General features: G+C 50.9%; 7 protein-coding genes across 7 annotated transcripts; 5 read left to right on the forward strand and 2 right to left on the reverse strand.

Moving 5' to 3' along the window:
• Nucleotides 1-1,449: 1,449 nt before the first annotated feature.
• On the forward strand, nt 1,450-2,894 carry K441DRAFT_684700 (ornithine decarboxylase; the record flags this gene model as incomplete). The annotated part of the gene is made up of 3 exons (XM_067651809.1): nt 1,450-1,723; nt 1,781-2,734; nt 2,791-2,894. 3 exons carry the CDS (start codon nt 1,450-1,452, stop codon nt 2,892-2,894), a joined length of 1,332 nt encoding a protein of 443 aa, XP_067508171.1.
• Nucleotides 2,895-3,346: 452 nt separating this feature from the next.
• K441DRAFT_674231 (DNA mismatch repair protein MSH3) lies at nt 3,347-6,978 on the forward strand (the record flags this gene model as incomplete). The annotated part of the gene is made up of 3 exons (XM_067650729.1): nt 3,347-4,283; nt 4,354-6,823; nt 6,900-6,978. 3 exons carry the CDS (start codon nt 3,347-3,349, stop codon nt 6,976-6,978), a joined length of 3,486 nt encoding a protein of 1,161 aa, XP_067508172.1.
• Nucleotides 6,979-7,187: 209 nt separating this feature from the next.
• K441DRAFT_542505 (methionine-tRNA synthetase) lies at nt 7,188-9,302 on the reverse strand (the record flags this gene model as incomplete). Its single annotated transcript, XM_067642697.1, has 7 exons — nt 7,188-7,505; nt 7,558-8,418; nt 8,475-8,606; nt 8,668-8,754; nt 8,809-8,880; nt 8,941-9,056; nt 9,119-9,302. The coding sequence occupies 7 exons, from the start codon at nt 9,300-9,302 to the stop codon at nt 7,188-7,190; spliced, it is 1,770 nt and encodes a 589-aa protein (XP_067508173.1).
• A 1,415-nt stretch (nt 9,303-10,717) lies between these two features.
• K441DRAFT_674233 (uncharacterized protein) lies at nt 10,718-11,263 on the forward strand (the record flags this gene model as incomplete). Its single annotated transcript, XM_067650730.1, has 1 exon — nt 10,718-11,263. One exon carries the CDS (start codon nt 10,718-10,720, stop codon nt 11,261-11,263), a length of 546 nt encoding a protein of 181 aa, XP_067508174.1.
• Nucleotides 11,264-13,259: 1,996 nt separating this feature from the next.
• On the reverse strand, nt 13,260-16,250 carry K441DRAFT_653960 (uncharacterized protein). Its single transcript, XM_067647620.1, has 3 exons — nt 16,009-16,250; nt 15,664-15,858; nt 13,260-15,613 (listed from the first exon to the last, which is right to left on the reverse strand). Exons 1-3 carry the CDS (start codon nt 16,009-16,011, stop codon nt 13,331-13,333), a joined length of 2,481 nt encoding a protein of 826 aa, XP_067508175.1. The 5' UTR covers nt 16,012-16,250; the 3' UTR covers nt 13,260-13,330.
• A 3,565-nt stretch (nt 16,251-19,815) lies between these two features.
• Nucleotides 19,816-21,895, forward strand: K441DRAFT_674235 (C6 sexual development transcription factor-like protein NosA; the record flags this gene model as incomplete). Its single annotated transcript, XM_067650731.1, has 2 exons — nt 19,816-19,930; nt 20,028-21,895. 2 exons carry the CDS (start codon nt 19,816-19,818, stop codon nt 21,893-21,895), a joined length of 1,983 nt encoding a protein of 660 aa, XP_067508176.1.
• Nucleotides 21,896-22,802: 907 nt separating this feature from the next.
• On the forward strand, nt 22,803-23,954 carry K441DRAFT_541850 (uncharacterized protein; the record flags this gene model as incomplete). The annotated part of the gene is made up of 1 exon (XM_067642669.1): nt 22,803-23,954. One exon carries the CDS (start codon nt 22,803-22,805, stop codon nt 23,952-23,954), a length of 1,152 nt encoding a protein of 383 aa, XP_067508177.1.
• Nucleotides 23,955-24,013: the final 59 nt, after the last annotated feature.

Genomic DNA, 24,013 nt, shown 5'->3' on the forward strand with positions numbered 1-24,013 from the left:
GGGCATTTGGTTTTTTTTTTTGCATACATGATACCAAAATCCATTTTTGGACCCGCTGGTGGCTTAGAATAGTCAAAAGAAAACAAGGGCTGTGTTTAGTATCTTCAGCTGGTGGCAACGGATGCCTCGAAAATCCGATGTACGAGCAATGGGGATTATAGGGCCTGGATAAGAAGGCTTCATACAGGATGTGTTTTCTCAAACCGGTCAAGCGTGCCTTGTCCCTTCTAGAAGCACATATATTTCCCGAGTCTTATTAGGCAGTGTTTGGTGGGATGGGGTTCAGCTGAGGTTTACGAGTAGTTATGTGCCGGTCTTCCCGCGCTGCAGAGCCATGCCATTTTACTTTGCTAAGGACTGCTAAGCCTTCGCGGGCTGTGACGGCTACGTCATTATCGACGCGGTATGACATCCACTTGAGCGCAAAAATGGCGGATTGTAGTAAATTGTCGAAATCCCTCGGGAAATACGGGATTCGCAACGTTTTGTAAGGGTTTGTCCTGCAGGCGGTGAGGAGCGACGCGCGCCACCCATCCTCTCAGGGGTAAGTGTCAGTGAATTCAGTCGATGTGCGGTCCACCCTCGATTCACCAGGGGGCCATGAGCGATTTAAGGGCCAAGCACCTGTCAAGATGGGACGGATGTTGATACGTGCGACTCGGAACAGAATTGGAGGAGGTACACAGGGCCTCCAAACAAGCTGAAGGAAACTTTGCGCACTTTTCTGCTGCTTCTATTTCAACCGCCCTCATTCATCTCTTTCTTCCCTCTCTCATTCCCTCTCTCGTCCCCCTCTATTTTAAGCCGTATCACGCATAGAAGAGTAGAGGATCGCGGGACCCGAAGAGTAGAATAACAGGAGAGGTCGCCTGTGTTTGTGATTTGGTACGTAAAATGGCAGACTTTCTTCCGTTCTTACCCTAGCTCCGCACTTTCGCCAGAGTCAAAATTGCTACCATGTTACATCACCCCTCCAACTTTCCACAGCTGCCACTGAAAATTCATCATCTTTTTCTTTCACCTCTAGTCTCTCAAGCACCACCTAATCACCTGCATCCCATTAGTTTCAGTGGGAGGACTGCCTTTGGTCTTTGCAAAGGCACCCTGTTCAGCACGGCCCAGACGGCCCAAGTCCACCTTGACCTCCAAGTTGTCTCTACTCGACCACATCCAGACATTCTCAACAACTTGCCTCCCCCGCCTGTTGCCTACCCCGGCCAATTTTGAGCGCTTGATATTTTGCCAAAACCAAATCCAACCCCTCGTCTCATCACAACCCCAGCTGCCGCATAGGACGCTCTCTGTGGTTCTTCCTCTTCTAGAGGAAGAGTCGAGGAGGCCTCGCCCACAACTCAGTCTCGGCTTCGTGCCCTTCCGACCTCCCTAACACGACTTTCGGGTAGTTGAAAAATCTATACTTGTACCCCCCAGGAGCTTGTTTTCCTGGGAATGGCACCTGCTCTCATAACTACTGAGGAATATACACCATTGCCTTTCAAAACCTTAGCGTCGGCGGATAGCAATTTTGTCTTCCCAGACAACCATAGCTTTCATAACGCAAAACAATTGATTGGTGGCGCTCTGAGGAATCGTGTTGAAAGTATTGATCAGGATACCTGTGGCGTAGGAGAAGAAGATGCCTTCTTCGTAGCCGATTTGGGCGAGGTCTACCGCCAACACATCCGTTGGAAGAAAAACTTGGGGAGAGTCAAGCCTCACTATGGTAAGTGGTGGTGATGAGCGTAAGCTCTGAGGTGGGCTACTGCTTACATTGTCATAGCCGTCAAATGCAACCCTGACCCTCAAGTCCTTCGCCTCTTGGCCGAACTTGGGACTGGGTTCGACTGTGCATCCAAGACTGAAATCGAGCAAGTTCTCAAGATGGGCATTGACCCTTCCCGCATCATCTATGCTCAGCCATGCAAGACCAAGTCATATGTCCGATATGCTGCCCAACATGGCGTGAAGCAGATGACTTTCGACAATGCGGATGAATTATATAAGACGAAGCAGTTATTTCCAGATGCAGAACTATTCCTTCGGATCCTCACGGATGATTCTGCTAGCTTATGTCGGCTGAGTCAGAAATTTGGCGCCTCCTTGGACTCCACAAACGAACTGCTTGAGCTAGCCAAGAAACTGGAGCTTAACGTGGTAGGAGTCGCATTCCACGTGGGATCTGGTGCGTCCGATCCAAAAGCATTCCTCAAGGCCGTTCAGGACGCAAGGTTTGTATTCGACCAAGCTGCGATGATTGGATTCAATATGCACACTCTTGATGTCGGAGGGGGCTTTTGCGGAGATACGTTTGAGGAAATGGCTGCGGTGCTCTCTGGTGCCCTAGACGTATACATTCCATCATACATACGCATCATCGGAGAACCTGGTCGGTACTACGTCTCTACAGCGTTCACAATCGCATGCCACGTGATTGCTCGCCGTACCGTTGCCGATGCGACATTGGGTACAACGTCTTACATGCTGTATCTCAATGATGGCGTCTACGGTAATTTTTCAAGCATTATCTTCGACCATCAACATCCAGTCCCTGAGGTCCTTAAATGTGGCGATCGCTTCTTGTATGACGCAAAGCGCTCTGGATACGACACTCCAACTATAACGGAGTACTCCATCTGGGGTCCGACTTGCGACGGGATTGACTGCATTTCTGCCACTTGCACATTCGCTGAAACAGTCGATGTTGGCGATTGGCTTTACTTCGAGGACATGGGAGGTAAGTCTACACTTTGAAGCTATTAGAAAAACAACAGAGCTAATGTATACTTATAGCATACACGAAATGCTCAGCAACCCGCTTCAATGGATTCACGGACAGCCATGATGTTGTCTATGTCTCCAGCGAACCTGGTGCTAGTGCTTTGTTGGGTCTCTAATAAGAGGACATAAATATAGTTAGACTTTGGGAGGCTTGCTCTACTAGAACTGGTACTGGGGTGGTTTTTGAGTTGTTAGATATAGACATACCTGATCCTTCATAAAAGTTACATGCCGATAGAATAATGCCAGATGCACTCATTTATCTTCAACTCATCATTCTCTGTGAGAATATTGGCTATGGCGCGTGTTATTGATCAAATGAAAGACCGAACTAGCCGAGTCGACTTTTACCCAAAAACGTTAATCATTGCCACATCTAGAGAGAGGTTGTGTTTAAGCAGGAGTCAAGAATTCCTTTAGCCTTAGGGCAACAATTACCTTTGTGAAGTGTGTCCAATTAATTCGTGACTGCGTGACGCGCCACTCGCGTCGCCTCTTTTCCATATTTACGCGTGAACCCCATTTCGACTTCAACGACGGAATATCGTCCCCACATCGAACACTCGCAATGGCACCAGCTAGAAGCCCACCCCAACCGAGCTCCTCTCAGAGCAAGAAACAGCAATCAATCTCAAGTTTTTTTACTCCTAAGCCCTCTTCAACGCTGAAACTTACCCCTACTCCGAAACCCCCAGTTTCCTTGAAAAATCCCACACCTACCAATGGTCCAAAGGACAGTGAATCCGCCCCCAGCTCCGATGAAGAGATCGCATTGCCTCAGAGACGCGCCCCACCAAGGAAACGAATACTAGATGAAGCCGGGGGAAACGTAAGCAACGAGCTGCCAGACCCTAAGAAGTCCAAGAAGAGTGCCATCAAAGACAATACAGAGCTTCAAGATGCTAGGAACGATGAGGCAATGTCCGTTGATAAGTCGGCCGAAGATGGCGGCAATATTTCCCCTACGCCTCCACCTTCCCACTACAGCCCCCTCAGGCAAGCCTCCATGGCTGCGATGAACGCCGTAAAGCACCCCAAAGTTTCTGATAGGACGGCGAGATACCTCTTCTCCAGTTCACCTATTAGAGATGAGAATCAGGACGAACCGGATTTTGAGGAGGCGCGAAGACGGAAGGAGAGGCTGCATCAACGCTTTGTCAAGAAATTGGGTAGACCGGATAGTATAGCGGAGATCAAGAGGAGAAATAACTTCATCTCAGAGGAGACGGCTGGAGGCGAGAATGGGGCCGAAGGTGATAAGGCTGAAGAGGATGAGCCAGCGTCCAAGCCGACGGCTAAGGGCAAGAAGGGTGCGGCTGCGAAGAAGGGTGGGAGCAAGCTAACACCGATGGATAAGCAGTATTTGGAGATTAAGCGGAAGCACCTGGATGCTCTGATCATTATGGAAGTGGGATATAAGTTTAAGCTACTTGGCGAAGATGCAAGAATCGCGTCCAAAGAGCTGGGTATTGTGTGCATACCTGGGAAGTTTAGGTATGATGAACGTAAGTTAGATAATGTGAAAATGTTTTGTAACCGGAACATACCTTTTGGGGTTTGCTGACATTATACTAGACCCCTCAGAAGCACATCTTGACCGATTTGCATCTGCAAGTTTCCCAGTCCATCGACTACAAGTCCATGTCAAGAGACTCGTCAAAGCCAATCATAAAGTGGGCGTAGTTCGCCAAATTGAAACTGCAGCACTGAAGGCGGCTGGTGATAACCGCAGCGGCCCTTTCGTGCGGAAACTCACCAATCTCTATACCAAGGCCACCTACGTGGATGATGTTGAAGGATTAGAAGGCCCGGCTGCCAAACCCAGTGTAGGGGCACCAGCTACTGGATACCTGCTTTGTCTTACAGAATCCAATGCAAAAGGCCTGGGTGCAGATGAGAAAGTGCATGTTGGCCTTGTAGCCGTTCAGCCTGCTACTGGAGATATCATCTATGACGACTTCGAAGATGGTTTCATGAGAAGCGAAGTCGAAACGAGACTGCTCCACATTGCTCCATGCGAGTTCTTAATAGTTGGAGATCTATCAAAGGCTACTGACAAGCTCGTGCAACATCTTTCTGGGAGTAAGACAAATGTCTTCGGCGACAAAGCTCGAGTCGAACGGGTTGAGAAACCGAAGACAATGGCTGCTCAATCCTACAGTCACATCTCTAACTTTTACGCTGACAAGATGAAAACTAACGCCGGCAACTCAGATAGCCAAGGCGCTCTCTTAGATAAGGTCCATCAACTCTCTCAAAATGTCACGATTTGTCTTTCAGCTATGATCACTCACATGAGCGAGTATGGTCTTGAGCATGTCTTCGACCTTACCAAATGTTTCCAACCCTTCAGCGCTCGCTCACACATGCTGCTCAATGGGAACACCCTGTCCAGCTTAGAGATATATCAGAATCAAACAGATCATACGGAAAAGGGCAGCCTGTTCTGGACTATGAACCGTACGAAAACCCGGTTCGGTCAGCGGCTATTTAGGAAATGGGTCGGTCGGCCGCTGCTTGATAAAGCCAAGTTGGAAGAACGGATTGCGGCGGTGGAAGAGCTCAAAGAGGGGGAGAACACCTCTGGCGTCGACAAGATTCAGCGTCTCCTTGCCCAAATCAAGATTGATTTAGAGAAGGTTCTGATTCGGATATATTACAAGAAATGTACCCGTCCAGAGTTGCTCGGCGCGCTTCAGACGCTGCAGCGTATAGCCAGCGAGTATGCGCATGTTACGTCCCCTGAGAACGCCGGGTTTTCTTCAAATTTGATCAATGAAGCAATAGCCTGTCTGCCAACGATCTCAGAAGACGTGGTTGAGCATTTAGAGAAAGTCAACACACAAGCCGCAAAAGATGACGACAAATTCTCCTTCTTCCGCGAGGAGTACGAAACCGAAGCTATTACAGAACATAAGCTCGGCATCGCAGCCGTCGAGCATGATCTTAACGAGCATCTCGCAGTCGCGGCTTCAAAGCTAAAGAAAAAGACTGTCACATACGTCACATCATCTGGGATCGACTACCTAATCGAAGTCAAGAACTCTGATATTAAGAATGTACCAGCGAGCTGGGCGAAAATTAGCGGCACGAAGCAACTCTCACGCTTCCATACTCCGGAAGTAGTGAAGCTGGTCCGCGAGCGCGACCAGCATAAAGAAGCACTAGCCGCGGCGTGCGACTCGGCCTTCACCAAACTTCTCGCAAATATAGCCGCCCAGTACCAGATCTTCAGAGACGCCGTCCATGCTCTAGCTACTCTTGACTGCTTACTTTCCCTAGCGGCGCTCGCTGCCCAACCTGGCTATGTCAAACCTACTTTCACCTCGGACATCGAGCTCAACATCGTCGGAGGCCGACATCCAATGGTGGAGCAATTGCTTCTGGATGCCTACGTTCCGAACGATCTAGTTCTCTCCAACCCCGGGACGCGCGCGCTCCTCATCACGGGGCCGAACATGGGCGGCAAGAGCAGCTACGTGCGCTCGGGCGCGCTCATCGCCATCATGGGCCAAGTGGGCTCGTACGTGCCGGCGGCATCGGCGCAGCTGACGCTGCTCGACGCCGTCTTCACGCGCATGGGCGCCTTCGACAACATGCTGAAGGGCGAGAGCACCTTCATGGTCGAGCTGTCCGAAACCGCCGACATCCTCAAGTCGGCGTCGCCGCGCAGCCTCGTCATCCTCGACGAGCTGGGCCGCGGCACCAGCACCCATGACGGCGTCGCCATCGCCGAGGCCGTGCTGCGATACGTGGCTGAGGATATCCAGGCTCTGACTTTGTTCATCACGCATTATCAGAACTTGAGCAGGACGGAGAATATGTTTCGGGGCGAGCTGAAGAACGTGCATGTCAAGTTTGAGGAGCAGGGAGAGGGCGGGAAGGAAATTGTGTTTCTGTATGAGGTTGGGGAGGGCGTCGCGCATCGGAGTTATGGGCTCAATGTGGCGAGGCTGGCGAAGGTGCCGGAGAGCGTGCTGGGTGTTGCTGAGGTCAAGAGTCGGGAGCTGGAGGGTAGGATGGCCGGGGTGAGAATGGGTAATCTGTAAGTTTCCCTCCTCAGATTAAGATCGATGAGACAAGACTCTACGCACTCTTTGCTGACTTGTATGCCGTTCTAGGTCAAGTATGATGAAGAAGTTAGTGGAGGGAGAAGATCAGGAATTAGATACGCTTGTTAGTGGGATTGAGCAGTTGTAGAAGAGAAAATCTCTGGGTACGGTCGCTCTGGAACTGGGTTCTTTGCAAAACTACTCATCTCGGCATCGAAATGAATCTGTATAAATACAAGATGGCTACAGATATGGCTACAGTCCTAGTACCGCTGGGAAGGACACTCATCTATGAACAGAGACACCGCAGAATAATACAAGCCTCGTAAGGCAATTTCAGAACGTTGAACTCCAAGATCACAGATCGCTAGTGAGGGGCGGGAATAGCACACCTTGCGTCCCCTTCCCGAGCGGAACTTTACTGGTGCCGTATCCGCTATCGCGACCAGGCCGAGCATGTGCGAAAGTCCGACTATTCTCATCTACCCCTAGCATGTCAAGTAACCGAAATGCTTTATTCGGCATATAAGGTTGCAGTAGAATACCCGCTACGCGCAAGCTCTCGGCAGCCAGGAAAATTATTTTATCAAGCTCGGGCTGAAGTTCAGGATTTGGAGCTTCAGCAAGTTCTTTCGCGAGACTCCAAGGGGTAGCTTGATGGAGGTAGGAATTTGTCTAGACAAAAAGGGATTAGATAGATAAGGGAGTGCTGCTAAAGACTACTTACTGCGTAGATCAAATGCATGGTGGTCTTCAGCGCTCCTTTGACGTCCATTTTATCGACTGATTCTTTTACTTCGTATGGTGTTTTTACGAGAAGATTAAAGTGGTTCAATGCGAGTTGGTCCGTGGCCAGGTACTGATCCTTTACTGACGTTGACCCAACCAACGTTTCCACGGCACGACGCACATCCCACCCTTTACCTCTCGTAATCCGGCTAGCAAGGTTTCCCAGACCGCCGTTTAGCGCTTTCTTATAGCGCTCGATAATGTGGTAATTGCTGTAGTCAGCGTCATGGCTTAGTCCGCCGTCATGCGCAAGGTAGAATCGCATAACGTCAACGCCGAAGCGGTCGAGAGCGAAGAATGGATTAACCACATTCCCAGTTGATTTGGCCATTTTCTCCTTTCCAAGCGTCCAGTGTGCGTGGGTCAGAATACGTTTAGGCAGAGGAAGACTCAATGCCATGAGGAAGGCTGGCCAGTAGATGCAGTGGAAACGAACAATGTCTTTCCCAATGACCTGGCAGTCTGCGGGCCATCCCCCAGCCTCCTCTTTCCCAGGAGGCCATGGGTATCCGGCCTTTGTGATGTAGTTTACTAGAGCGTCGAGCCAAACGTAGATGGTCTGGCTTTCATCGCCCGGAACGCGGATGCCCCAAGAAAGTCTGTCCACAGGCCGGGATACAGATAGGTCACCGAGACCAGATTTGACTGCTTGCACTACGTTGTTCATCCGATGTCGTGGGTATATCCAGTTAGGATTTTCCTTGTAGAATTCGAGCAGTTCTTCCTTGAATGCCGACAGCTTGAAGTGGTAGTTTGTTTCCGACGTCCATTCCACCTCCTTCCCAGTCTCTATCGAGGTCTGTCTAAAATAAGCTACCGTATTGAATTCAATTGAGTCCCATATCGCGCACTTACCATAACCTTTCGGCCAGTAGCAGGCTCAAGGATGAGGTGAACTGCCGATTGAGGGTAGAAAGTCTCATCGCTAACAGAATACCATCCTTCATGTTTCGAGGTGTATATGTAGCCTCTCTCTTTTAGCAGAAACTATTATCCCATCAGCCTCCAATTATGTCCCATAATCCAATTCCGATTATATCTCCCATACCCAAGCGTACTCCACAGCATCCCTATGTTCCTTATCCGTCGTTCGGACGAAATGATCGTTGGTAACCTCCGCTCTCGCCGCAAGATCCTGCGCAAACACTTAGACTTGGCATTATTCCACATCGAGCTCTCTGTCGCGTACTTTGAAGATTTCAGCGCCTTTGTCGCAGAAAGGTTTCGGTTCTATGCCAGCTTTTACAGAAGCTTGTTGTATCTACTATCACACCAGTGTTCAGTAAAGCAATACCAATGCCACAGGAGTAGTAGAAACAACCTTCATGCCATGCTCATCAGTTCCGGTACAAAGTATTGCCTTCTTGCCCTGGAGGACCTGCCATCGCTTGAGGATGTCCGCGAGGACCATTGTGTATAGGTGGCCAACATGAGGGGCTATTTAGAGCTTTTAGTAAGTTCCATGGGCTTCTTAGAGTAAATATATGAGGCAATTGTACCAGCATTGACGTAGAATATAGGAGTTGTAATGTAGTAAGGTTTTTCGGAAGTTGACTGCTCTGTAGAGTATGTTCGGGCTATCACCGCACGGAATTTGCAGGACGTGCAAGGATTGGGATGCGATAACCTAGAGAATTGTTTGTAAGGTGTTGCTACACCGGACTTGAATAATCGAGAGCGCATTCTTGCTCCCTCGAAAATCATCTCGTGTCTTGCTCATGCCATATTCAAAGTCATGCCAAGAAGGTCCGTGCGCAAGCTTCAACGACGACTCAACACCACGAACCCTCTCATGGCCACTTCAACCCGGTATGCTACGCTAGATATATCGAAGGAATGGTTTTAATTCGGTGAATAATAGCAAAGCTAATAATACTTCAGTACTTTTCCTTCAGTTTCCCAATTCTGATCGATTATAACTTAGGCCAGAGTGACGCTCTAGAGTAACTCTCAAGTAATTCCAATCTTTACATTACCTTCACCTAAATTACTTAGCCCTTAAGTCTTTTCTCTTACTCATGTAACTATTTCTTTCCTCAAAAACCTAGAAGCTGTCCTTACTTTCTGTTTCAAACTCAAGACAAGCGTTCGAAGATGTCTATTTGGTAAACCCTTCCAAAAGAACCATGAAGAGGTAAGAAGCTTCCATCATCAGCACACGACTAACCTTAAGTTCCAATGGTAGTACAGTTCCTGGTTGTCCTCCTTGTTCAAGTCACTCGAACCATATTCGGGAACTACCACGTGGTGGCCACAACAACCTCTCTAGGTTAACCCCTTTTAAGCCTCAATCACCACGAGCGCTAGACAAACGACGTAGAAGTGGCTCATAGAGATTTATACTAGTTATAACAAGGTCTCCTCGTTGCCCGGCCCGTGACACGACCACGAAAGGCCGCCAAGACCGAAAATCTTATTGAGGGCCTATTGAGACCCAAATCCGGTATACTCAAATTTTTACCTTCACTAACAACTCCTTGTCCCTATTTGAACTTCTCATTGAAGTCCTTTGTATTTCCCCTAGTCTAGCTTTCAATTTGGAGCATCGGGGACTCTCATGTTGAGGTACCAGATTCCCGAGTCCCGGGCGTGGTCCCACTTTGGATCTCCTCAGGAACTACAAACAACCACTCTCCATACTTGTATCCGCCCACACCAGATGCTTTATCTAGCTTAACGTAGGACAGATAAAGAATATATCCTAACAATCCTTCTCAACCCTCGACTCATGGCCAGATCAAGGTCTTGACCTTGAAAGTCATCTCACTTCCCACTTTTTTACTCGCCGACTCACTCCCCCTATTGGCTCTTATTGAGGGGCACTTCGAATCTTAGCCTTTTGATTGGCCGTCACATTTGCCTCTCGGGGTCTCTACTCTATTGACTCCCTTTATTTTGATTCAATCCCTGCATGACCTTCTTTATTGACTTCTATTGAGGAGTATAAGGGATGATATAAAGTTCGATCATAAATATCTAACCTGGCATGCCCATTTCGCCTTTTCAACTACCAAGTCTTTCATTTTACATATCCTTCATACAATCTCTCAGATCCTCGAAGACCACATATCAATCTACTCGACTAAATCAACGACAACATGAAGTTCATAACCATTCTTTTCACCTCGGCTCTAGCCCTTGGGTCTGCCCGAGCCATTGCTATCCCTGAGCCCGAGGCAGCGCCAAACGCCGTTACCAAGCTCAAGCGTGCCGCTGAGGCCGCCGCTGCTGCTCTCGCAGAGCCAGACGCAGGAGCCGACGCCAACGCCTACCCCATCGCTAAACGCGCAGCCGGAGCTTTCGCTGAAGCCATCGCCAAGGCATATGCCGATGCCAGCGCTGAGGCCGAAGCTCAATACATCCACGGATGCCATCTTCCAGGTCAATCATGCGGCAAAGCCAAGCGTGAAGCTGACGCTCAGTACATTCATGGATGCCATCTCCCAGGCCAGTCTTGCGGCAAGATCAAGCGCGCCGCAGAGGCAGAGGCCGAGGCCGAAGCATTCCAACGAGGCTGCCATCTCCCGGGCCAGTCCTGCGGGAAGGCCAAGCGCGAGGCCCTTGAGCGCCGGGCAGCGGAGGCGTGGGCGGAGGCGGGCTTTCATCTCAGAGGCTGCCATCTTCCCGGCCAATCTTGCGGTTAGATCTAACAAGATCTTGACTGTAGGAGAGTTGGCGGTTGCTTTTCTTTTGTTTCATCTCGCACTTCGATTCTACTTCTCTTCGACTCTGAGTTCGTGCCTTACGGTCCCTCTCTTTGATACCACAAAGTTGCTTCGGCTCTCGCGCCCTCGGTCGATCCAGCGTCAAACATCTCAAAGAGTTCATTCATGGCTGAGCATCGACAAGATCAGTCAACATTCTGTACAACATTACTACCCCATCATCCCACGACGTGACTCCGAGGCCACAGTACACGTTCGCTATACTTCCCGACCTGTTTTCGACCAACCTTCGCTGTACGCTTTTGAAGATATGATAAAAAAAAATCAGTCATATAGCTTTCATAAGAGTTCTATGGCCTGTTGGGGCGAAGCTAGCGACTATGCTGTCTGTTATGATTAGAATGGGACCGGCCTTTCTTTTTTCATTTGATCTATATAATGCTGTATTTTGTTAGTCTATATATTTTGATTATTTTCTTAAATCCTGGATACTTTGAGTGGGTGTTGGGAGTTCTGGACTTTGCTCTGATATTCTTCCTTCTTTTCCTGGAATGATCTTTTTGAATGGGGCCTATGAAGTGCCTTCAGGCTATTTGAGTATTATTGGTTTTGGTTCCTGCGGCAGTGATATTGGTGAAACTGAGATTCTCGAGAATTAATCGACCTGATTCCTTCGTTGTTAGTCCAGTCACATCGGGCCACGCGAGGTAATAGTCGTGGCATCATAGCTATAGATATGTGTTGTGGTGTGTCGGTACGTGTCAAAGTAAGGATACTTGGTCATGTTCACAAGTACAGTATATCAAGGTCCCCCGTCCTCAGTTTTTCACTCTCAGTTTTGCTTCTGCTCAACTCTGTTGCTCTCGCCATCCCTTGATTCCAATGACTGGTTTCACCTTTCAGGCCCCCGACACCGAAGTCCTCCAATGAAGACAATGCTCCGTTCTGAGTAGCCTTTCACTCTTTGCCGAAGTTTCCTCCAATCAAACGAAGTGGCCAACCTTAGATTAATTCATATTTCTCAGGACCCTACGAGCCCTGTTGAGCACCCGGTCTTCGTCCAGTAGTCTGACGAAGAGGAAGATATGTAACACCATGTATTACGAAATCAATCCGTTATGTGACCCTTCATGGATTATATTGATCGCAGTGTTGTATTTGACCGAAGTCAAGTGTGTGTTCTAATCAATTCATAGTGGCTCAAAGCTTTCTGTTCCAATATCCCTATTGAATTCAGTTCAGTTTCCAGGTAGCTCACATGCAAATCTCATCCCACAATGAAAGCTTATGCATCGGAAGGGTCGATGTTAAACCCGAAGCCAAGCAAAGAAAATGCTAAGTATTCCTGCTCAAGTGTGCCGTGGTTGGCTTCTAACTAGAAATAGTACGAACTTCAAATATTTTGGGCTGATGAACAAACCGGTATGAGCTTCCTCCAACCGAAATAGATTTCCAGCTTCTAACTCCATTACAAATTTCCTGCTGCTGTCGGCACCACGGTTCCAGCTTTGCGCTGCTGAGTTTCTTTCTACTCCAACTGCTTTATCCCGGGCATTGTGCCTCACAGCCGTCCAAGTTTGATACCAAGCAAGGCACCGATTCGAGCAAGTGGCATGGCTAATATGCAGAGTAGACTCATTGCTTCATTATACTAAGCCTATGTATTCAACCTATAACCCTTATCCTTCCCCTCCCCAAAATGAGCGAAGAAATATCCCAATGCGATGCTACCCAAAAATGCGCTACCAACCCGCCTCATCATCTCGTCTCCCCATTCCCTGCGTACCATTCCCCTCATCCCCGACCGTCACTCAGCCCAAATCGTTACAGACGAGAAACCATAAAACAAATCGTTAACGCTCAGAAGGGTATATCAACATGCCACAGAGAACAGGATCGCCGGAACCAAACACTAGTGATTAAATAGAAGGAGGGCGTGTGAGGTAGTTGGTGTTGGAATGACAGTAAGCACTGCGGAGCTCCAATGGAGTATTTTAATCAAATTTTTTTTTTTAAAAAAAAAAACAAGAACAGTACCGAGACCCGTTACACGGCATTCCCGTTGACGTTGACCTCGTAGCCGTCGCCCTTGGCTTTGAGCGCCTTGGCCAGCATCAGCTCGCGCATCCAGTCGATGCGCTCGTCCCGCGTCTTCACTGCGAAGTGGTGCGTCTTGCCGTTCGCCATGACCCGCCTCGTGGACCGCCCGTCCTTCTCGACCGGGCCTGTGGGCACGAGCTGGAAGCTGAAGGCCGTGGGGTTGTTTTCTTTGGAGCCGGAGGTGAGCTTGAGCGCCTTGAGCTTGGCGGAGAGTTTGTTGGAGGCGATGGAGGAACAGGCGACGGCGTAGTCGTCGACGTCGATGGTGTTGAGGGCGGAGGATGAAGGGAGCTCGTTGGGGTGCATGGCGAGCTGAGTGCCGGTGAGGCGGAAGTGATGGTCTTCCCATTCGTGGCGCAGGAGCTTGGTGCGTCGTTTCTTCATCCAACCGGCGTGGTTAACGCCATCGTACTGGAAGCCTCCCTTCTTTTTGGAAGTCTCTCCGGTTTTGGTGGTGGCGGCGTTGGTGGCGTCGTCGGTGCTCTCATGCAACGTGTCGGAGTCGCTGGTGCCGTCGGCAGTGGTGTAGACCTCACCTTCGTTGAGGGCAGGCAGTGCGAAGGAAGGTCGGCGCCAGTCTGTGCGGGAGCTGCTCCGGTCAACTGGATCGCGGAACTGCATGTTAGGTGGGACAGATTGGCTTGTATCGCGGGAGACGGGGCCGATCGGGACTGCGGTAACTGGAACATCCATTGCGGAGAATGGTGTTCCAAATCGATAAACGCCACCTGGAGACGCGGTGCGACAGGGGGAAAAGGCGGTGTTAGGACCGGGTTGGGCTGATCTCGGGCCGGCGCTTCTCTGACCATAGTGGGGGTTTGCAGACATGGAGCGCGGGATATTGAGCCTGGGGAGGCTCTTGAGGTTGGAGTGAGGAGCAGGGGTATACTCTGGAGGGTGGAGAGCTGGACCAGGGAGTTGGGGTGGGGCTGGGAGGTAGGAAGAGCCTGCGAGATGTAGTGACGATAGATTCTGATGTTGAGGTGGAAACATCTCGAATGGAGGGCTTGGAGGGGCCTCAATAGGCGTTGCTGTCGTGTACGGTTGATCCAAGTGTTGTAAAGACAGGAATTGTTTTACGTTATCCTGTGGGTCGCGTTGTTCGAGGTTGCGCAGCAAATCCTCTTGCAATGCGAATTCAGGGAGCTGACCAGGGCCCAAAAGATCTGATGAAGCGACCACGGAGGGCTCGGCCTCTGAAGCGGGACGATAGACATTCTCCACGACTCGGTTGGCAGAGACGGCGTTTCCAGGATCGCCCGCGATGAAGATGTGACCTCCCTTTTCTGGGGAAATAGGAAATCCGTGTTCTTCTGTCAATTTGGCGAGCTGACGTTGCTGTTTTCTCCACTTTGCGCAACGCTCTCCTTTGGCACACTTATGAGGCTTGGGGAGAAGCTGCTCAATGGCTACGATGGAGACAGATTCCGCAGGCGTGATGATATCATCTACAGGATTCCTGTGCTTGCGTCCCCGTCTTTTTCTTCCACCTCCAGGGGTGACAGGGGTTATGCCATCATCCTCACCGTGGCATTCATTGTCTCTCGAACGATGCTCTCGGTTTCTGCTCTTGTCCCTGCTCTTGTCCCTGTTCCTGCTCTTGTCTCTATTTCTGCTCTTAGACCTTGAGCGGGCGCCGGTGCAAGGACGGCTGATGTCCTCAAAAGGAGTCGGAAGAGGAACGAGAGGTACTAGGCCCTCATTTGACCTCAAGGCATCGATCTGATTCCACAACTGATGACGCTTGCCAAATGATTGGATTTCCAGCTCTTTCAGATCATCAAATTGGAGGTCTAGGAGAACGGCACCATTGATATCATGTGCCTCAAACCTGTCAATGATATCCGACTCAAACCCTGCTTGAAACATCCACGAGGCAACCTGCTGCGCTGANCATGTGCGAACCTCTGAGTTATCTAGGTCTGCTACAGCATTTGCTAGACTGTTAAATTCTCTCTGAGGGACGATGGTCGCGGGAGACAATGACCGGAAAGCAGTCTCAGCTCTTGGCGGAGGCTGCTTCGGTAGTAACGGAGACAATTGCAATGCAAAATCGAAATCGACTGAAGATTTAGATGCGTGGAAGAGATGAGGCCCCTTCGGTCCTTCGACCGGCTTGACCTCTTCAAAATCAAAATCAAACTGGGTTCTTCGATTTGAATCGGGATCTTCTGGAGTTTGCACTTCATCCAAGGTGGATATTGTGGTTTGACTCTTCCTGCTTTCGTTCTGGGGTATGTTAATCGTGGCGAAACTGAAGTGAGCACATTGAGACATACCGAGTTGAAGCTGTATTTGTGTGAGTAGTCCTCCTCGAATTCGCTGGAATCATCCTCAAAATCCGTATCGTATATTTCCGTCGCTTCTGATATTGGCCGCGTTGAACCAGTCCGCGCGGCAAAGAAAGGCTGTAGTTTCCCTTTCTGGAACATCTCCACGCCGGACTCCAGCGGCGTGATGGGGGTCATGGCCTGCTGTTTGGGAGTGAGTATGAATTTGAGGATGCGATTGAGAATGGATTGAGAATGCGATTGAGAATGCGATTGAGAATGTGATTGAAAATGGGATTGAGCATGAAGTTTCGGACAGAATTGGCGAGCAAGGAGTGGGAAAATTGGCCTTACCATGATCGTGTAGTGATTGTGCGTTCTGTATGCTGGGGGATCTACGATTGTAACCAACTTTTAAGGACAGTTGCCAGCGGGCTGTCTATCATGATACGCAAGACAAAGCAGTAAAACAGCGAAGACAGCGAAAGGACCCTTCGGGTGGAGGGCGCTTCCGAGTCTTTTTGTAGAAGCTGACGCAGCGGCGCACGCAGAACCAAAGTGTGCTTGGGCAGCAGATGCTTCACGGCTTGTGCTGCAGCGACAGCATAAGCTCTGGGAGTCTGCCAGCCAACCCTCGTCGCCGCCAACGTCTGTGCCGTCGTGTGCAGAAGGGCACATCCAGACTAGCACCCTCGTCGGCCAATCCGGCGCTCGGAGCTTTCCCGCCAAACTTTTGTTTCGGCGCGTAGACAGGGCAGCTAGGGGGCCCGACCCCAGCGCCAAACGCTCATTCGCCGCCACCCTCGCCCTCGCGGAGCTAAAGGAGCCCTTTTCTTATGCCCTACTTCCATTAATAGCCCGAAGAGGAGCGGAAAATTGCTGCTAAATCAAGGATCGAGGCTGTTGGGGCTTCACGAGGGCTCCGTTGTGGCTCGCTTCGGCACGAGACGACGGGACAAGCACAGGAGTGACCAAGCCCAACAAGCCCTGGGCAGCACGTTTGAGCAGCATTCCCGAGCAGCATGGCACTCATCGCTCCTTGACGTCTGCCCGTTTCTGCACCACCCGACCACCGCATCGTGGACATGGAAGATGCAGAGTTGTGCTGTCACCGCAACTGCGCCTGTGCCAGCGGCCCTTCCCCACCCCCACCCTTCACCTCCACCTCCACGTCCCGCGGCCATGAACTGCCGTGCGCAGCAGCAAGAAAGTGCGCTATCTCCAAAGGGTCAAATGATGTGCTGCTCGATCGGCAGCGCGAAATCCGGTTGGTCCCGCTGAACGAGCCAGTCGTTAGATTTAGATTGCGCGCGATTTCCAAGCAAGGCTGGCCGGCTAACGAGAGCGGCGCGGAGCAGAGAACTCAATTCTGTCTCGGCCCTTGGCAATCGTGCGATCCGGCTGAGGGGCGTGCGAGGAGCAAGCCTCAAGCCTCAAGCCTCAAGCCACATGCAGCGAATGATATTGGAAACAATTGTGTCCAGGATGACGTTGAACGGCATGCCACATGCACGCCACACAGCGGCGGGAGCGTGCTCAAGCTTAATTGATAAATCCATTGTCGTCATCGTTTTCCTGCTGCTTGTGCGTGAAACTACAAGTACTTTGTATACCGTGCAACACCAACAACAACACCATCGTTAACTTCAAAATCTATAGTGCAACGTCGGATCACACCGTGCCGACTGTGCATGCTGTGACCACTCCTTCGGTTGAGCGACACAGAATTTGAAAAGCCCACAATCAACCCAACGGATTGGTCCCAGACCGCTCCTCTGAAGGCGTGCTATCACGTACTACTATCTTCCGAAATACTGTCGTGCACCTCGCTTCGGATGGAACCTTTATCAATTCGAGAGCCAACCAGTCTGCTGGAAGGCACCCACACTCTCCTCACATGATCGAAGGCTAATGCGGGCCTTGATATTCTCCATGCCCTTGTGCACACCTTCAAGGTCGTGAAGACGATGGGCCTTTTAAACAGGGCGAATCAACATGTCGGGATGCATGTTTCAAGCCACCTGTCACCGTATCAGACGAGGATTAAAGCAGCTCGTCTCTTACGAGTGTTGCGTCGAGGCGACCTCAGGGCAAGCCCTGTATGGTCTCGCAACTGCAGCACTATTCACGAGGGGCTCGCCGACAATGTGGTTCAAATTCGGGCCCCAATCCTTCGATATCGAATCCGGAAGCGTATGGGTGCAGTAGCAGGACGCCTTTTTCCCCCCCGGCGGAGAGGTAACGGCTGCGTGCTTCAGCTGGGCTTAACCCCGCCTGGCGAGGGAATAACCAATTCGTTTCTTGAGAGATACGAGGTACTTATCGATATGGTAGCTCGTGGTTTGCGAAAGTCTTTCGATCTACCATCCCAACAGGTTAACCCGGTTCTGGGATCTCCAGACGAATGAGCCGCGATCTTGACTCAGGACGACACGGCTTGTACCGGAAACTCGAATTTTGCAGCAAAAATCAGAGGGCTCAGGTGACGATCAGTCAGCTGGTGAGTACTGGGTACTTTGAGGTTTTTATTCGTGGAGTCTCATTTATTGAATTTTTTATTGGTACCCAATCATGGTCGCGATGGAGCGAGAATTTCATCGAGGACTCGTTAGACGGCCGAGGGCAGGTTGAAAGCTAATTATGGGCATTTGACTGGAAATGGGCTTACCGATGGTCTCGGTCTAGTCCCCGCCGAGCGTCCCGGCGTGGCACGGGTCTGCACGGGGTCCATACGAGTGTGAGATGGTAGCTATTCCTAAATAGACAGGCACACAAGACAGAAAAGACAGCTAATTAGCAGTCTTTTAATAGATAACAGTGCGTGATGGGCTGCAAAGCAATCTAGCCGAGATCAAACCTTGCCCAAACCCTGCTCAAACCCTGGCCGACCCCACAGCAAAAGAGCGCAAATGATAAGCCCTACCATTGGATGGCGCGGTACGCCCCGACCTGCATGGAACCAGGTTAAACGGAAGAATTTCAAAGCTTGTCATGCACCCAACCACTCCAACCACTCGAACCCACTCCTTCTGCCATCCCACGCAAAGGCCCACCAGCCCATCAGCATTCTCACAATCCTGCCCGGGTTATCGCCTCGGATTTCCACTTCCATCCTCGCCCGAGATGTCACACGAGCCGGATCTCTCTTATCGCCAAGCGACCAGCCTTCTTTTCGTGCTCCTTTAAACATCTCCATCCAGTCCAGGGTCTTACGGTGGAGATGAAGGCACCATATTTGCACGTACCACACACCTGGCCCTAGACGGGCCCTGCTCGGTCTCCTCCCTCGTGCCTCTGGAGCCGAACAATGCAGAAACTGGAATTGACTTGGAATTAACTGGAATTGCGAATAGCAACGGAACCACAAGGCCCGGTGCGAGCACTCTTTTGGAGCGGTCGCCGGAGTCAATTGTCGTGGTGTTGTAGGGATTGCAGTGCTGGTATTCATAATCGGACTTGGCAATATTCAAAGCATCGGTGATCGACGCAGGTCAATCTCAAGCAGCAGCGGGTCCGGCCAGTTATCGCGGCGGCTGCGTGCGCCCAGGCTTGATGGCCCGTCCATTTTCGGACGATATGGTAATTGAGCCCGGGCTGGAATATGGCTTCACGTCATCAGCGTTGTTGTGCAGCAAAAGTCCAGAAACGGGGCATTAGTAACACTAAATTTGACATGGGCAAGGGCCTCGATCGATGTACCCCTCCTTTCAGCACTGGCCAACTGGCGGTTCGCAACGAAGCAAAAATAGCCCCAAATTTCGATATCCCTGTCCAGCTTGTGCACCTTCGGCCAACCACAGCCCCCTGTTTTACTGCCAGATGGCTTCCGCACCCACATCCGCTGCAAGCCAGCAGTTGACCGCCTGCCCTGCTCCAAGAATAGATTCAGTCCTTTTTGCTCTCTATCTTATGCTTTCGGAACTTATAAGGTACAATGTCCATCCTCGATTCTGCCCATCCAAGAACGGCAGGCCAAGTAATTTTGCTCACTTTCCTTTCACCAGAATCGAAGCTGGCTTCGAGTTATTCTATCTTTAATTAAGAGCAACCCGGTCGAGCCTCACGGTCCTGTCCCTTGCGATCTCTCCCGCTGTGCGTTAGTCGTTTTTGCCGCATTGTTTACTAGCCCTCTAAACCACCTCTCCGGTACATATTCTGTCCATGTCCTCTTCGGCTTCCACTCCTGCTGCGAAGCACCCTACTACAATGGTTGGAATGAATGCTTCGGCAAACGCCAAACAGGCCGCTACAAAAATGCATAGGCGATCGCGAACAGGTCAGTGTACTTTGCCTTGCCCTGCCTTGCCCTGCCTTTCCCTGCCTTTGCAGGGATCCCGCGCTTGGACTTTTTCCTGGCTAACAGTTATGCGCAGGATGCTTTACATGCCGCCTGCGAAGGAAGAAGTGCGACGAGGGAAAGCCTTCGTGCCGCGCCTGCAACCATCTTGGATTGAAGTGCGAGTACAAGCGTCCGATGTGGTGGAGCAACAATGAGCAGCGAAGACAGCAGAAGGAGATCATTAAGAACATCATCAAGCGCACGAAGCTCAACGAGAAGACGTCGCAGGGCATTCCAATGAGCGCAAACACCCCTCCGAGCTTATGCCATTCTCTGCCGACCTCGGATACCTTCTCCGACGGTATGGCCTGCACTCGCGCAGCATCGGTGGATTCGCAACTCTCACTAGACTACAACTTCAACCACGTTTCTACTCCCGACGCTTTCACCTCCGCCGCCATGCCTCCGCCTATGTTCGCTCCTTCCTACTCGCATTATGGCCAGTTCACGCCGTACGAAGTCGACATTAAGACCGAGAGCCAGATGTTTGTCAATGACATTCCTACAAGGAGAGATTCAACCATCTCCACTTTCAGCACTTTCCAAGTACCACCAGTACCCGGCAATCCCTTTCCGACCGAAAACTGGATCCAGCAAGACTACTTTGAAAGCCGCCGAGAGTCATTCGCCGAGGAGCCGCTGGATTTTAACTTCTTTGAATTCCCGCATGGCTCTTTCAGCCCCTCGCACCAGTCTATGATCCAGGTCGACGATTGCGACAAACACCTCCTGAATCACTTCATCGATGATGTTCTGCGACTCATCTTCCCAATCCTCGAGGTCAACCAGCACGGATCGGCTCGCTCAGAAGTCATTCTGCCCGCGTTGGAATCAAACAAGTGCTACCTACACTGCTGCCTGAGCATCTCAGCGCTGCACTTGAAAGCCACCGAGCGAGTCCAGGGCGAGCAGATCGACAACGACATCATGCGCCACCGCTACGCTACGATCTCAGAACTTTGTGAGGCGCTTAATCGCGACACTGATCACCAAAAGATTCTCGAGGCCACTCTCGGCATGATCTTTTTCCAGTGCTCTGTTGGCCGCCCAGACGATTGCCTACCAGACATCCCATGGCACCAGCACTTCCAAGCCGCTACCAGTCTCGTCCAGAAACTCGAGCTTCCCCAAAATCTCATTGATCTCAACGGGCATGCTCATGCGCAACCACCTTTCAATATGACTCTCGCTGCTTGGATCGATATTTTGGGAGCAACAATGGTCGGGCGGACGCCGTCATTCGCTGATACATATCGCGAGAAGCTCCTTGCATCTTCGCCATCGGGTCTAGCTGAACTTATGGGATGTGATGATCGGATTATGTACCTGATTTCCGAGATTGCATGCCTCGAGGCACTGAAGCTGGAGAAGATGGAAGAGGTCACACTCTGCACACACATTAAGTTACTCGGCGACCAAATCAGCCTCTCTGAACCTGGCCCAGGAACAATTGACAATGCTTACTCCTCAACCGGCGCAATCCGCCCGAAGCAGCTGAGGAGGAACATGACATCGGTCTTCCTCCTCGCCGCTCGCATCTACCTTTGCAGCCTAGTTCCTGACTTCGATCGACAGCAACCCAGTATCACTAACCTCATCAATGCGCTTACCGACGCCATGGACTTCATACCTGCAGGTCCCGACGGCTTTGACCGATCTCTCGTTTGGCCACTCCTCATTGCTGGATCACTTTCTCTCCCCAACTCCTCTTTCCGTACTATGTTCTCCGAACGCACAGTCCGGCTAGGCGAAGCCTCCGACTTTGGTTCCTTTGGAAGAATCAAGGAGCTTCTTAAGGATACTTGGCGCATCAACGACGACGCACTTGCGAGAGGAGAAAGACAGAACGTCCACTGGCGGGACGTGATGCGGCAGAGGGGATGGGATTTCTTGTTGATCTAGAAACCCTAGCCTTTGACTCCCTTGATGGGAACCGCGTCCTGGTCTGTCTTAATCTATTTCGCTAGATTACAACATTCTTTCAACTATTCGCATTTTGCATGATCCAAAAAGCATTTGCTTCGCCTTTGCATATGCTACTTACGCTTTATACCCACTTGTAATTTTTATTCTTTATCCTTCTGAGGTCGCTAGAAAGCATCTATAGGTGGACGGCATTACATGGGGCGTTTCGGATGAAAGTCGTTCTATTACGAGGTTTACGGCTTTCTCATGCCATGCATCTCTTTCCTTTGTCGGTCGTTATTACTAGTGGCTCAGCTTGGGGCCGATATGATAGGAGGATTCTAGGTTCGCTGTGTGGAACTAGTGCAGCTTCCACGGTTTGTATTATAGATCGGTCACGTAGTTTTTCAGGGTGGCGAATCAATAGCCACGAACGGTGCGATTACCGCCCTTGACTGTTATCACTGCCACAGCTGCACGGCTTGTCCCAACCGTTCCCCTTGTTTCCCCTCGCGCCCCTTGCGTCTGGTGATACAAGCCAAGCAGTGACTCGCCACACGCGTGGCGCGTAGACTGTCAGCATCGGAGCGCTACCCTCCTTTTCGGGTGACAAAGCGTTGACAGCGTTCTAAGAATAGCGGGGCGGAAGCGAAGGCGGATTGGATGCGCTGGAAGGCCAAATTCGGGGTACGTACTTCGAAGGGCTTCAAGCCTTGTTTAGAGGGCCGCATCTTCTCCAGCACTCACTCCTGATTTGCTGCGTAAGAAGCGATTGCGGGTTGCTCCAAATTTCCCACCTGATACTTGGTTCAGGTCTTCATTTCGACTTCATTTCGGCCCCCCGTATTTATACGTAGCAACAAATTTGGTCGTGCTGCATCCGTCCTCTGCAAATCCCCTCCAAATGACGTTCGCCGCGCCCCGTCCACCCTTTAACCCTGTCGATACCTCTGCGCTTTCTGCTCCATGCAAAGATGAGGTCGAGTCCCCGAGCATCTCGAGCACCAACGCCTTGGCGCGTTTTGAATTTGAGGCTGGACATGGCAAGGAGGGCACCAAGATACTCATGGTAGAGTGGGAGGACGACGACAGCACGCGAGGCATACGAGGCGAGTGGCACATATTATGGGAGGGCAAGACGACGGTTCTGCCTGCCGACGACAAGCCCAGCAACGATGTCAATCGATTCTACTTCCTTCTCCCGCCGGGAGTGGCGGTTCCTTCCATCGTAACCCTAACTCACAGGCCAAAGGATGGTACCAAATCGCCCGTTGTGTGGCATACGAATCCTTTGCCTGCCATCTTTCCGCCGGAACTGGGCGCATCGGCGCGCTCTACAGGCAAGAAGGGTGTCCTTCATACTATATGGGCCAAGAAGAGATTGCAGGTGCTACAAAAAGAGATTGAGGTGGAATCGAAGAGCAACGCGGAAGGCGTAGGTCTTTTGATGGCCGTACAGGAGAAGGAATGGATTGAGCAAAACTTCGGCGTGTCAGCGAAGCCTATCGCACTCAGCATATCAGTGGCTGAACCAGCAATCGCGTTTACGGGCCCCGCAAGCCCGAGATCTCCTGGTGGTGGACGCCTTATGGAGAAGCTGAGGGGCCTGAAATTGGGTACAAGTGAAAGGGATTTGACTTCTAAGCAGGACTCAGGTGAAGGCCCTCAGTTTAGTATCCTCTCCCCTGAATTCTCGGATGTTGCGGTATCATCCTTCGCTGTGTTTAAGGGTGCAAACCCGGCAGTACTTGCAGCCAAACCGCCACAAATGCCGCAAACAACTCAAACGGCTCCACCAAATAGAAAAGTAACAGCCCAAGTTCCACCCCCTTCGGTCTTGGCACAGCAACAGGAGCAGAATGCCGGCATGGCATCTTTGAATGCTTTTACCAGTGTACCTTTCCAATCCCGCGGGCCTCCTCTGCCCGACGACGACAGAGAAGATGATTTATTCGCTTTGCCAATTAGTCCTCGCAGCCCCGAAATGACCAAAAGTCCGTTTTCATTCGGTGCGAGCGACAAGACTAAGTATGTGGAAGGGGGGCGGGTGTTGTAAGGAACGACCAAGGTCGCACGGCGTGACGGTATCTGCTTTTTGTTTCAGGTAGTTTCAAT

This window comes from Cenococcum geophilum (genome assembly GCF_001692895.1).
Source record: "Cenococcum geophilum 1.58 unplaced genomic scaffold K441scaffold_6, whole genome shotgun sequence".
NCBI classification, from domain to species: domain Eukaryota; kingdom Fungi; phylum Ascomycota; class Dothideomycetes; order Gloniales; family Gloniaceae; genus Cenococcum; species Cenococcum geophilum.